The 12,987-nt window shown below is 45.1% G+C and overlaps 1 protein-coding gene across 9 annotated transcripts in view; it reads left to right on the forward strand.

The window, feature by feature from the left end:
* Positions 1-10,706, forward strand: part of ZNF75D (zinc finger protein 75D) — a 37,411-nt gene extending 26,705 nt beyond the window's left edge. For 5 of the 9 annotated variants that reach the window (XR_004348024.1, XR_004348020.1, XR_004348021.1 and 2 more), the window contains 3 exons: positions 7,643-7,719; positions 9,100-9,188; positions 9,967-10,706. Coding sequence is in view for 2 of the 9 variants with exons in the window: in XM_032619458.1 (XP_032475349.1) it covers positions 7,643-7,719; positions 9,100-9,188; positions 9,967-9,997 (197 nt within the window). In the remaining 7 variants the exon portion in view is untranslated. Of the gene's footprint in view, positions 1-7,642; positions 7,720-9,099; positions 9,189-9,966 lie in introns of those variants that run through there. The other 4 variants (XM_032619458.1, XR_004348026.1, XR_004348025.1 and 1 more) reach the window with 4 other exon arrangements.
* The last annotated feature ends 2,281 nt before the right edge of the window (positions 10,707-12,987 follow it).

The following is a 12,987-nucleotide window of genomic DNA, read 5'->3' on the forward strand; positions in this document are numbered from 1 at the left end:
GGGGCCTGAGCCTCCTGCTGTCTGTCCTCAGCCTCGGTGCCCCCAAGGGACCCAGCTTCCACCCTAGTAGGTGACACGGGCCCCATGCTCCAGTGTGTGGGTTCATCACATGCAAGGCCCACCCCTGTGGCCGTCCAGCCAATGAGGGTGCAGCTGGCGGGCTCCTGTGGCGGCTGTCTGGAGCTATCCAGATGCGGGAGCAGCCTGTGCAAAGCTTCTGAGGCCAGAGTGTGCCTGATGCGTTCAAGGAAAAGCCAAGTGCTTGGAGCAGAGTAGGTGAGAGATAGAATAGTAGGAAATGTGATCGGAAAGAGAATAAGGATTCAGGCTTCTACTGTACATGAGATCTGAAGTCCCTGGAGGGTTTGGATCCTTAGAGAGGATTCTGTCTTATGTTTTGGAAGGATACCTGTGGCTGCTTGACTGTGAAGAGGTTATAATGGGCTGAAGAGTGAAGCAGGAAGGCCAAGTAGAAGGGTACTGCTTCATGCCTGGGCACTGTGGCGGAAACTGTGCGCCCTTCATGCCCTGCAGAGGGAGACGGCAGAAGAGCTGCAAAGGGGATCATCTGATGGAGGAGATGGAAAGGGAGACGCCCGAGAACCAGGGGAGAGCAGTGTTCGCACAACGAGGGGAGGTCTATAGGGCGTGGGGGGCGTGGTGTTGTGTGCAGGGGGCTAGAAATGTCTGCTGGGCTTAGGTGATCGCCAGTGGCTGTGGGACGGATTTGGGCAGCAACAAGTCACAAGGGGAGAATAGAGTGTGGTCTGTCCTTTCAGCAAGTGTCAGCCTGAAAAAGAATGAGAGAGATGGGGAAGAATAAAGGCAAGGTTTTTCCTTAACGTGCTAGTCGTGGTTGAGCCTTTAGAGTGTGTGCTCTGTGCTGGTACTGTGCTGAGCACTTGACGTGCAGCAACTGATTTCATCTGCCGAGTTCTTCATGGTCGGCGTTATTATTATTATCCCCACTTTATAGATGAGGGTCCTGAGGCTAAAGGAAGTGGAACAACTTGCCTGAGGGTGCCAGCCAGGGGGAAATGGGATGTGGGTCTGAGCAGTCTGGCTCCATCATTGGTGCCCATGAGCACAGGGTCACGCTCAGCGGCCAGAGCCTGGAGACACCCATCCTTCTACTGCTTCCCCCTTCGTTCCGGAAACACTCCCCAAGAGAGTGGTAAAGACCCCGGGGAGAGGGGTTGGTTGACAGATCAGGAGGGGGTCTGGGGTGTGTGCTAGCATCTTTCCCTGGCTTTCTGATCCTTGTAAGCTGTGAGTCGGTGTATTTGCTTCTTGCTCCAACTTTAGGGGCAGTGGTTTTCCTTTAACATCTGATGTATCTGAAAAGAGTTGTTGATTTTCAATTTGTTCATCTTTTTTTCTTGTTATGAGGATGAGAGTCATGACTTCCAAGCTCCTTACTTGCTGGGTAGGAAACCTGGTTTTATTTTTATGTCGGAGAATGTTCTGGTTTTTAGGAGATATGTGCTAAAAAAAAATTAGGAATGAGGTGTCATGAGGTTAGAAAATGTCTTTGAAAAGGTTCAGCATGTTGGGGAGGAAGAGATTTTCCTCTACCCTTCTAGCTTTTTCTGGCTGGTCTAAGAATTAAACTTTTAAAAATTTTAATTTTATTGGAGTATAGTTGATTTACAATGTTGTGTTAGTTTCAGAAGTAATAAGACTTAAATTGACATGAGACTGATTAACAGGAGAAAATCACAGAAAAGTATAATAATGTGTGTACATGGGAGAGACCCCAGGAGAACTGAGTAACTCCCCCAAATGGACAAAACCTTCATCTTAAATACCAACTTCAGCTAAAGATAGAAAAGGATGTTGGGGGTAGGGGTTTGGAATGTAAAAGGGGAGGAAGGCATTCCACATGAAGATGGAAAAGCAAATGTTTGGTAAACAAATGTTTGCTGGGTCCTGCAGAGACAATGGGACCCGGGGTGGACTCTGATCTCTAAGAGTTGCCCCCCCCAGCCCCAGCCCATATTCTTACAGATGTCTCTGGTGATAGTTCTATTCTGAGAACAAGCCCTGTATCTAAATTCTTTAGGTGGTTAGGGGGAAAGTCAAAGTTTCTTCTTGAGTCTTTTGGGCCTAAGAGACATTTTGGAGTGGCAAATTTTGCTCTCCTATGTGCACAGTGTTCATGGCAAGAATGTTAATGACAGTTGTGTTTAGATGGTGAATATTTGGGTGTTCATGGTGCTATTCTTTCAATTTCTCTGTATATTTGAAATTTTGTATATCATTTTGAATTTAAAATCGAAAGGAAAATAGGAATCTAATCATGTGAAGGAGCATGGAAGTGACTATTTCCCTAAGGGAAATTGTTAGCCTGGTGAGGTTTGACATCCTTAACTGACAAGGTGAGAGAAACCAGAGGCACACAACATGGGGATTCTAACTCTGCCAGAAATGATCTGGGCCCCCAAGTTGTTATGATCTAACGGCTGGGAGGAACAGGAAGTGGACTTAATATTGGGTGGAATTATAGATTACTTTCAAATACCCTGGTTTGTGTAGGGGCCTCAAGTTTTGCACTTGGTTTTCTTGGACCCCATGTAGAATGACCCCAGGCATCTGGCAGAAGCCAATGAAAATCCTCTCTGGAGTAAGCTGCTAGCATTCTAGGTCTCAAGTTATTCTTACCAATATATTTGAAACACAGTGGACAGCAGGAGTGCAAAAACACGTAGGCACAGATAGAAACAAGTCTCTGTGAATGCAAACCAGCAGAAACGGAGTCACTCTGCCCCGTTTGACAGGCACTTGCCAATAGGTTTTGTTTTAGGCTGTTCAGGCTGCTCTAACAGAATATCATAAACTGGGTGTCTTATAAACAACAGAAATTTATTTTTCATAGTTCTGGAGGTTGGGAAGCCCAAGATCAAGATGCTGACAGATTCGGTGTCTGGTGAATGCTCACTTCCTGGTTCTTACACAGAGGTTTTCTTGCAGTGTCCTCACATGGCAGAAGAGAACTCTGGTCTTTTCAGCTCCTTATATGGGCACTAATCCCATTCATGAGGGCTCTACCCTCATGACCCAATCACATCCCAAAGGCCTCACCTCTAAATACCATCACACTGGGGGTTAGGATTTCAACATCTGAATTGGGAAGAGGGGGAACACAAACATTCAGTCCATAAGTTTGTTTTGTTTACTCTGTGAAGGTCTCTTTGCCACTGATATTTTATTTTCTCATTATCATATTCTGCTTCACAGGAAATAGTTTGCATAGTCAAAGAAGGAATTACTTTGATGATTAAAGGCTGTTTAAAAATGCAGATTTTAAGTAGGTAAACATCAGGTAGACCTGGGTAGGCCATATTCCAAGTCTGGCAAAATCCACTATTAGACAAATTGTAAAAGAGGCAGAGAAGAAAAAGACATTAGGTAATAAACTTCTAATTGCATATTAATTACATGTTGATCATATGTAATATTTACTATGCCTGGAAAGCATCTCCAAACGACTTATTCTGTAATGACTGAATAATAGTGATGTGGTTAGTGCTTTCATTTGCAAGAGCATATCTCCAATACTGAATAAGATAAGCCTGTTCTAAACTTTTAAGGTATAAGTAATATTTTTAAAATATTATACTTGATTATACTTACCAAAGGAACATTAAGTTTTTTTTAAATTCTTTTTTGAATTTTAGAATTTTATTTTTTTACACAGCAGGTTCTCATTAGTCATCCATGTTATACATATTAGCGTATACATGTCGATCCCAATCTCCCAATTCATCCCACCACCACCCCACCCCACCCCCCGCCGCTTTCCCCCCTCGGTGTCCATACGTTTGTGGAACGTTAATTTTTTCCCTTTGTATTAAATATGGATTTAGTCTTTTACCTAAAAAGGAATTAATGTGATCAAAATGATTAACCTCCGGGACTTCCCTGGAGGTCCAGTGGTTAAGACTCCGCACTTCCACTGCAGGGGGCGCAGGTTCTATCCGCGGTCGGGGAACTGCAATCCCTCATGCCACGCTGCAAAAAAAAGAAAAAAAGAAAAAAGAAAGAAAGATTAATTCCAGCCATCACTGTTGATTCATACCTAGTATCCAATCAGTCTCTGAAACTTTTGCTTCTGTCCTCCTCATTGCACGGTTGCCGGAGTCAATGCGTTCAGGTGAATTTGGGGGAAGACCAGTAGGAGGCTCCACAAGAGCTACAGGAGGTCCTTTCCTCAGGGTGCCCTGGTGTTCCAGAACCTCTGGGTCTGCATAATGGCTCATGGCTGGTAATTGTGTGTAAGGATGATTCCAGGGCAAGGTACACTTACGTCCTTGTACAGTTGACTTATAATTTGCACCTGACTATACTCAGCTGGCAGAAAAACACGGACACAGTGGGTTAATACTTCCACATATATGGGGGGGGGAAGTCAACCCATAACCCCCTGTTTTAATTTTTATTGGGCTGTATTAACTATTTTCTGTGGGATTGAAGGTCCAAGCGCTTCCATTTTGTAAAACCAATTGTGCCAAAGACTTTATCTTTCATTGAATCAGAGCATAGTTTTGGGTAATGGCCATTTGACTATGGGGGAATTTATGCAAGGCAACAGTTCTGATGGTTAGGGTGAGGCATATTTTTGTCCTTTATTTTGTGTTTGATAACTCTCTCCTAAAAGTATAATTGGTACCTTTTTAAGATTTAGTGAAAATCTCCAGGTATAACTGTATTCGTGTCCTAAGTCTGATGCTGATTAAGGCTATGAAGCTTTGCCAATTGGTACATATTGAGATGCTAAAGTTAATTCAGAACCTCTCTTGTAGAAGTACAAAAGCCAGTTAGCATAATTTAATCTTTTGTTGCATAAATTCTTTTAGTAAATTTTGGATTTCCAATTGGGTAAAACTATGAACCTCTATTTTAGTTTTTTGTCCCCCTCACCATCCAGTGTTTTGCTTTTTGAGTAGTTACTGGATACTTCCAGGGTCCTCTCTGTTCTGCTTAACCCCAAATTTGGTTTAGATATCAAGACAGGTTACGCCTTACATGCATTAAAGCACTAGTAACAGGATCACTACTCACATATTGAGGCTTTCTTGGGAGACCAGGGCAGCCTCCCCAAGTAGGTCTGAAAATGGCTTGAGTGAACAGGGAAAGGAAATTGACTTTGGGTCTTTATTATGCTTAGGAGATGGAGCTGGGGTGAGGGATTTTGCTTCCACTGGGTGGGGCTGGCATGGTTTGAACTTCTGGCTTGCATCAAAGGAGGGAATATATGTACCACGTCTTCTTTAAAATGATGTGGTCCGTGTATACAATGGAATATTACTCAGCCATTAAAAAGAGTGAAATAATGCCATCTGCAGCAATATGGATGGACCTAGAGATTGTCACACTGAGTGAAGTAAGTCGGACAGAGAAAGACAAATATCGTATGATATCACTTATATGTGGAATCTATAAAAAATGGTACAAATGAACTTACTTACAAAACAGAAACAGACTGATACACTTAGAGAACTGAACTTATGGTTACCAGGGGGAAAGGGTGGGGGGAGGGATTGGCTGGGAGTTTGGGATGTACACACTGCTATATTTAAAATAGATAACCAACAAGGACCTGCTGTATAGCACAGGAAACTCTGCTCAATATTATGTTTCTAAGTGGGAAAAGAATTTGAAAAAAAGTTGTAATAAGAGGGAGAAATTGGGAAATGTATTCCACAATGAATGCATAATCCAAGTACACAAAATGCTAAATAAAAACTAAGAAAAAACAGAGACATATAAAAAAAGGAGGGAGTACTCAGGCTCTCTTACAGCTTGCCCACATGTAGGGGAGAAGGGGAAGGGGTAGTAGTAGGGCTTAAAATCTCTCAGCAAACATTCAAACCGAAGTAAAACACGTTACTACAGACGTTTCCTTGACAAACTCTGGGGTAGGAGCAATTATGACCTTCACTTTAGAGATGAAGAAATGTGGCTTAGATAAATCATATTCTCACAGTGATGGGATTTGAGCACACATTTATTTTATGTCAGTCAGTGCTTGTGTCTTTAACTGATCTAAGGTAAAGTGGGGAACATTTGCACTAACAACGAGTTGATTTCCAAAGCAAGTGAGCAGAGTGTTCTTATTATGTCTGGATTCCTGTAAATTAATGAAAAATGTTGCACCAGTTACGTACAGTATACAATTACCCTTTAAATTTCAGGATGTTACTGCTGGTATATGAATCCTTATTCCAGTTGGACATGAAGTTCACCTTTACATCAGTGCCTCGTACTGCATTAATGAAAATGTTCTGGCCTGAGGACACACATGTCCCTCGCTGCCACCAGCAATGCTGTAGACAGAGGCGGTAGGTTGGTGTGTCTGTAGGCTATGGAACTTCACAGTCTTGTGCCTGACTTGGGGCAATGACTCCCTGAGCACCATTAGTATCACCAGCAGCAGTGCTTCCGGCCTAGATGCCCATACTGGCACCCATCCTGGTCACAGGCATACCTCGGGATCCCCAGTGCCAGCGGGAACTGGAATTGAGGTCATGCATGGCTGCAAGAGTAGTTGTCCTAGCTCTCTGGGAATATGGCACATGCCGAGTTATTCCAGCAATGCTTCTCAGCAGCAGATGCTAGCAGAACTTTCAGGGATACAAATGGAATGTTCTCCCCTGAGAGAATACAAGTAATTGCATAGCCAAGGACCTGACCATCAGCGTGATGTGGAGACCAGCTCAAGACTCGGGAGCCCCAGCCCTTCTGATACTGCAAGGAGCATGAGTTTTGCCTCACTCCAAGACCTCTTCTTTGGAAATGGGCTGGAGAGGAGGGGAACAGTGCCACTGGGGAGATGAACTTTGAAGGGATTGGATATACAGTAGATCCAACCAAGACTGAGCCAAATCAAAGAGGTTGGCTGAGATGAGAACTCTTAAGGAAGGAAGTGTTGTCCTCTCCGTTTTACAGAGGGGGAGCCTGTGGATCAGAGAGTTTAAGGGACTTGCCCGAGATCCCACAGAACCGGGATTGGAAATTAAACGGTCTGTTTCCTGAGCTTGTACTCTTAACACTTCTGTGTGCAGCATCATTTCCCTAATGTGGACAAATGGTACTCACATAACTATTACCCAGCAGGGCTGGAGTTTATCAAAGCCAATTCATTTTGTGATGGCAGATAAAGATGCTACGTTAGCTAGATGTATCTGAGTGTTTTATCCCAGGAGTTGTTCTGATAAGCCACATTTCTCACAGCAGTAACAATTGGTCTGGAAGAGAGAGCAAAAAAGGGGAGAAAAATTCTTTTGCTCCTTCTCCCACTACCTTTCTCTAAGTCCCAGGACCTGATTCATTAGGCACCAAGAGGAGTCATGGTGACGCACAATGGCTCAGAACACTGTGGCCACATGCAATGGCAAGATCTGACAGTGGCTGCCACCACCTGAGTTACTCCATGTTCAGGGCTGAATACGCTGAATTAGAGGTGCTGGAAGGCAGGGCAGACATTACCTATGTTTGGGTACCACCTGTGTATCTGTTGCCTGGACACTCAGCTCTCTTCTCTCAGGCTTTTCCTTGACTTGAGCAAAATCTCTCCATTAAAATTTCTCCCATGGGAGGAATTACAAAAAGTGTCCTAACAGTGTTCATTGCATTTCAACAGGTCCACTGGGTACTGTCAGCGATTGTGGTCTCAAGATCCAATTACCCCGTGAAAGCTGCAAGGCAATTCAGTCCCAGGTAGGATTCTCTACACTTCCTTGATCTCTGGATCCAGCCTTGGCAATGACTCTCACATGACTGCTTTTTGTTAAACACCAATTCACGTAAATGGGGTGTTTAATTGTAGAAAATATGGTTGTGAGTGGTCAGACTTCTCACGCCATATTACCTTGTGAGTGTCTGATATAGAACAAGTATATAGTTAACATTAAAGTGTGTGACCCATGTGGATATTGTCTAGAAGTAGGACGTGGATTTTTACAGGATATTTTTACTAACAGTGAGGACAGGGCTTTGTGTTTCTTACGGTGCTGCTGTTTAAGGAACTAAAATGACTATTACGATGAAATGTGCCTTGCCCCCATATTGGCTGTCCTACTCAGTCTCACATAACAACTGAGGAAATTGAGACACATATGTGGAAGAGGGATCCAGGTCACACACACCCTTCCTAGAGTGCAGGGAAGGCTCAGTCATCCAGGTTTCTTCTCACCCATGTAGAACCATGTAAAGGCACTAAGATACTGTTTTCAGTGTTCAAAACAAATAGAAGGAGGGGAATTGTTTCTTTGTCTTCCACGAGGATCAAGAGGAGGCAAACTGAAGGGGTGGAAGGCGGGGGCTCTGAAGCCAAACAAATTGGGTTTACACCCTGGTTCTGCTACGCACTAGCTATGTGACCTTGGGCCAATTACATGCCTTTCCCGTACCCCAGTGCCCTGCTCTGGGTAAATGGGCATGACAGTGGCACTCACCAAACCTGTTAAGACATGAAATGAGCCAGTGTATGTTAAGCCCCTTGGAGAAGTGCCTGGCGGGCAGACTCCCTGAGCAGACGTCTGCTGCTGCTGCTGTTGCTATTCTTATCATGAGTGTATTCCTGGTAAAATGGGGAGGACAAGGAAGCCTAAGAGACTGCAGAATGGGTGTCATCACCTCCACTTTCCCTCCTGAATGAGAACCTCTTAAAGCCACAGACAGGTAGAGAGTCTTCCCTGGCTAAGTCTGTGCTCTTGCCTTCAACTCCAGTTACAGGTTGGTTGACTCTTTGTTTGGGGGTTTTGATGTCATTCTTCTGAGCCCCAGTGCCCTTCCCATGGAGAAAACAGGCTGAATCTGCGTCAGTCTGCCTTGGTGTTTGCACCTGTCTGCGTCTCAAATGTATGCTTCTGAGGAATCTTGTATTATTTAAATAATTTTACAGAATTGACTTATATTTTTACATTCCTATAGAAAATACAAGTAAGAATTACATTTATAGAGATCAACTAATAATCCATCTCCCCACTCCTTTCTTATATTCCCCCATCTTACACACCTACACCAGAAGAACTGCCATTAGCAGTTTGCTGTAAAATTTTCAGATCCTATTCTTTGCATTTACTTTTATTGATATAGATGACTCTGAAGAAAGACAAATGGGATGATAAGACACATTGTTTTTCGAGTTTCTTTCTTCAACTACCATTTCTTGGAGATCTTTCCAGGTCAGTACATAGAGGACCCCTTTATCATTTTCAATAGCTGTAATTTACATCATATTATTGATATACTATAATTTATGTACATAAGGAAATTGAAAAAATTGCCTTTCTCCTTGAGTGTCTCTTTAGAATAACAAGTCATTCAACCAGATATTTTGCAAAAAAGTATGATTGGATACAAGTTAAACACAGAAGATATTATATACTTGAAGAATAAAATATGAAATAACAGAAATGATATGTCCATTTCACACTGGCCACAAAACACATGTGAATATCATTTTTTAAACTAGAGGGAAATATGCTTGAAACGTTTTTATGTTTCCTGTTTTGAGACTAAAAATACCATTTCTTGCAGGATAGGAAAACTAATTATTGTCATCCTATCAATTCTTCCCAAAATACATCTATGAATTCAGTGTAAACATAGTCATGAACCTCAGCAGGATCTTGCCATGAAATGAGCCGACTGAAGAGACTATGTGGAAACAGCCATGATAGTGAGCTGTTTCAAGATATGAAAATCTACATTATAGATTTAGCAATTAAAACAGGAATCAAAAATTTGTCCATGGAACAGAACAGAGATTCTCGACACAGACTCATGTATATGACAGAATGAAGGAAATGATAAGGTTGACATTTCAAATCAGACTATGCCCCAAAGCAAGGTCTTATGACCACTGCTGGAAACAAGTGTGTGTGGTGGGGAGGTGGCCGGGGGGCGGGGCAAGAGGCCCCAGGGTCCACTGGATTAAGTGGGTTTCATCATCTCTTTCAGGCCACCTCGGTCGGTTGTGCTCTCTTCCTGAAGCTGCCTGTGGCGTCAACCAGTCATGGATAAAGGAGCCTCTGAAGTCACTCCCAGGACGCCCCACCCATCGTCAGAAGGATGACAGATGAATACCTAAAACCCTCCCTGGCCTCCAAAAACATAATGAGTTTTTTACTCGGTAGGCAACTGGGGAGGCACAGAAATGATGTGGATTTGTCCAAATGGCTATGGATGCTGACACGAGCTGCACCAGGATGGAGTTGGCCATTGCCAAAAAGTCGTATAACCTACCTGCTTATGCCTATCTGTAATTTTGGAAAATGAAAAAAAATGTAGAGGACTTCCCTGGTGGCACAGTGGTTGAGAATCCGCCTGCCAATGCAGGGGACACGGGTTCGAGCCCTGGTCCAGGAAGATCCCACATACTGTGGGGCAGCTAAGCCCGTGCACCACAACTACTGAGCCTGAGCTCTAGAGCCCATGAGGCACAACTACTGAGCACGCGTGCCACAACTTCTGAAGCCCGTGCACCTAGAGCCCGTGCTCCACAATAAGAGAAGCCACCGCAATGAGAAGTCCGCGCACTGCAATGAAGAGTAGCCCCCGCTCGCTGCAACTAGAGAAAGCCCGTGTGCAGCAACGAAGATCCAACACAGCCATAAATCAATAAATAATTGTAGAATAACAAACTCCTCCCTTGTTTCACCTGTTAAAATAAAAGGTGCCTGTCACTCCTTTTCATTTGATATGTTGTTATGTCGATACAGTTTTCCTGGGTTACACTGGAGAGGGGATTCTATTCCTCCTAACAGTCTATGCAGGGGCTCTCAGACACAGCGGAGATGGTGAGATCACACTGCATGTCAGATTTCTTCCATCTTTAATCTGAAAAAAAATGTAATAGTTATGTAGTTCTAGGTCACTCAAGGAAGACATCCACTGCGAAGCAAGCACACTGCTTCTCTGCTGGCCCTGAAACTGCCCTCTCCGCCCCCAAGAGACACTCTACTGCTGGGAGGCACCGGCCACAAAGAGCCCAGGCCCAGGAAACATTCCCCATTGCCCACTGGCAGGGGCTCCTGCCTCCAGAAGCATCCCTTTCTCGGAGGCAGCAGGTAGAATCCCTTCCCCCGCCTAGAATGCCAAGGTGGCCCGGCCTGGGGAAGCTCCTTCCATTTCCCCAGGCAGCATCCCCAGCAGCCTGAGATAAACCAAGCAAACCAAAACAGCACCGCAGAGGCTTGGAAATTCATGCTGTCCTCCCAAGCACAGCTCACGGCAGGAGGCCAGGGCCTGCTCGCCAAACCTCAACAGGGGGACTGCAAGCTAGAGCAGCGGTCCCCAACCTTCTTGGCTCCAGGGTCCGGTTTCCATGGAAGACAATTTTCCCACGGACGGGGGGAGCGGGGGTGGTCCAGGCGGTAATGGGAGCCGTGGGAAGCCGCAGACAAAGCTTCGCTCCCTCGCCCGCCCCTCACCTCCTGCTGTGCGGCCGGGTTCCTAACAGGCCTCCGACCAGGATCGGCCCTCGGCCTGGGGTTTGGGGACCCCTGTGCTACAGTACCCAGCTCCAACAGAACCCAGTGTCTCCTGACACGACACCAAAATGTCCAGGACAGAATGGAAGATCATCCTTCATACAAAGAACCAGGAAATTCACAACCTGAATGAGAAAAGACAATCAAGTGACACTAACTCCAAAGTGAATTAGATGTCAGAATGATCTGACCATGATTGTAAAGCATCGACCGTAAAAATAATTCAGCAAACAAATGTTCACATGGGCTTACTTCTAATAGCCAAAAGCTGGAAACCACCCCCAGGTCCTTCAGTGGGTGACTGGTTCAACAAACTGTGGTACATCCATACCATGGGATGCTACCCAGCAATAAAAAGGAACAAATAATTGTTACACAGAAGGATGTGGATAAATCTCCAGTGAATTATGCTGAGTGGGACAAAAAAAGCCAATCTCAAAAGGTTACAGACTATATGATTTCATGTATAAAACATTCTTGAAATGACAAACTTCTAGAAAAGGAGAACAGATTCGTGGTTGCCAGGGGTGAGGGGTCTGGGAATGGGCAGGAGAGGGGTGGATGGGAAGGACAAGATGTGGGTGCGTCTACAAAGGGGCAGCAGGAGGGCCCCTTGCAGTGATGAACTGTTCTGTATCCAGACTGTATTCATGTCAATATCCTGGTTGTGCCTTGTGCTATAGTTTTGCAAGATGTTACCTACCACTGGGGAAAGGAGGGAGAGGGGAAAGGAGACCTCTCTATTTCTTTCAACTGCCTTCCACTCTACAATAATGTCAAGATTAAAAGTTTAATTTAAAAGAGGGACTCTACTAAGAGATATTCCCCAGCCCCCTTCCAGAAAAACCCCAAACCACCATTTCTGAGGTCTTTCTCTCCGCACTGAGGAACCTTGACTTCAGAAACTCTTTCTTGTTAGCATCCATGCTCCACCCTCTCGGTGTCAGTGAGGCCATTCCACAGCCCTGACTGCTGACCCTAATATACAGCTAACAGATTTGGCCACGCGGCTGTGGGATTTTGGTTCCCTGACCAGGGATCGAACCCGGGCTCTCGGCAGTGAGAGCGCAGAGTCCTAACCACTGGACTGCCAGGGAACTCGATGGCTAAGAGTTTTGTTTGTTTGTCAGGGCGGGGGTCTTGCTCTGTTGCCCAGGCTGGAGGGCAGTGGCTAGTCACAGGTGCCATGTGGCTACTGATCAGCAGGGCAGTTTTGACCTGCTCCATTTCAGACCTGGGCCTGTTCACCCCTCCATAGGAAAGCTGGTGGTCCCCCGCTTCCTGAAGGTTCCCAGATTGAAGCTGAACTTAGTGCAGACACCGATCACAGAGCGCCCTACAGCCCGGAAGTCCAGGGCTCAAGCGGTTCTCCCGCCTCAACCACCGGAGTAGCTGGGACCACCGGCGTGTGCCGCCGCGCCCAGCCAGCTCACAGTTTTAAGCACTGACTACGTGCCAGCAGTGTGATCAAAATGTACGCGCTGCTCTC

The sequence above is a fragment of the Phocoena sinus genome, chromosome X, assembly GCF_008692025.1.
Source record: "Phocoena sinus isolate mPhoSin1 chromosome X, mPhoSin1.pri, whole genome shotgun sequence".
In the NCBI taxonomy this organism is placed as follows: Eukaryota; Metazoa; Chordata; class Mammalia; order Artiodactyla; family Phocoenidae; genus Phocoena; species Phocoena sinus.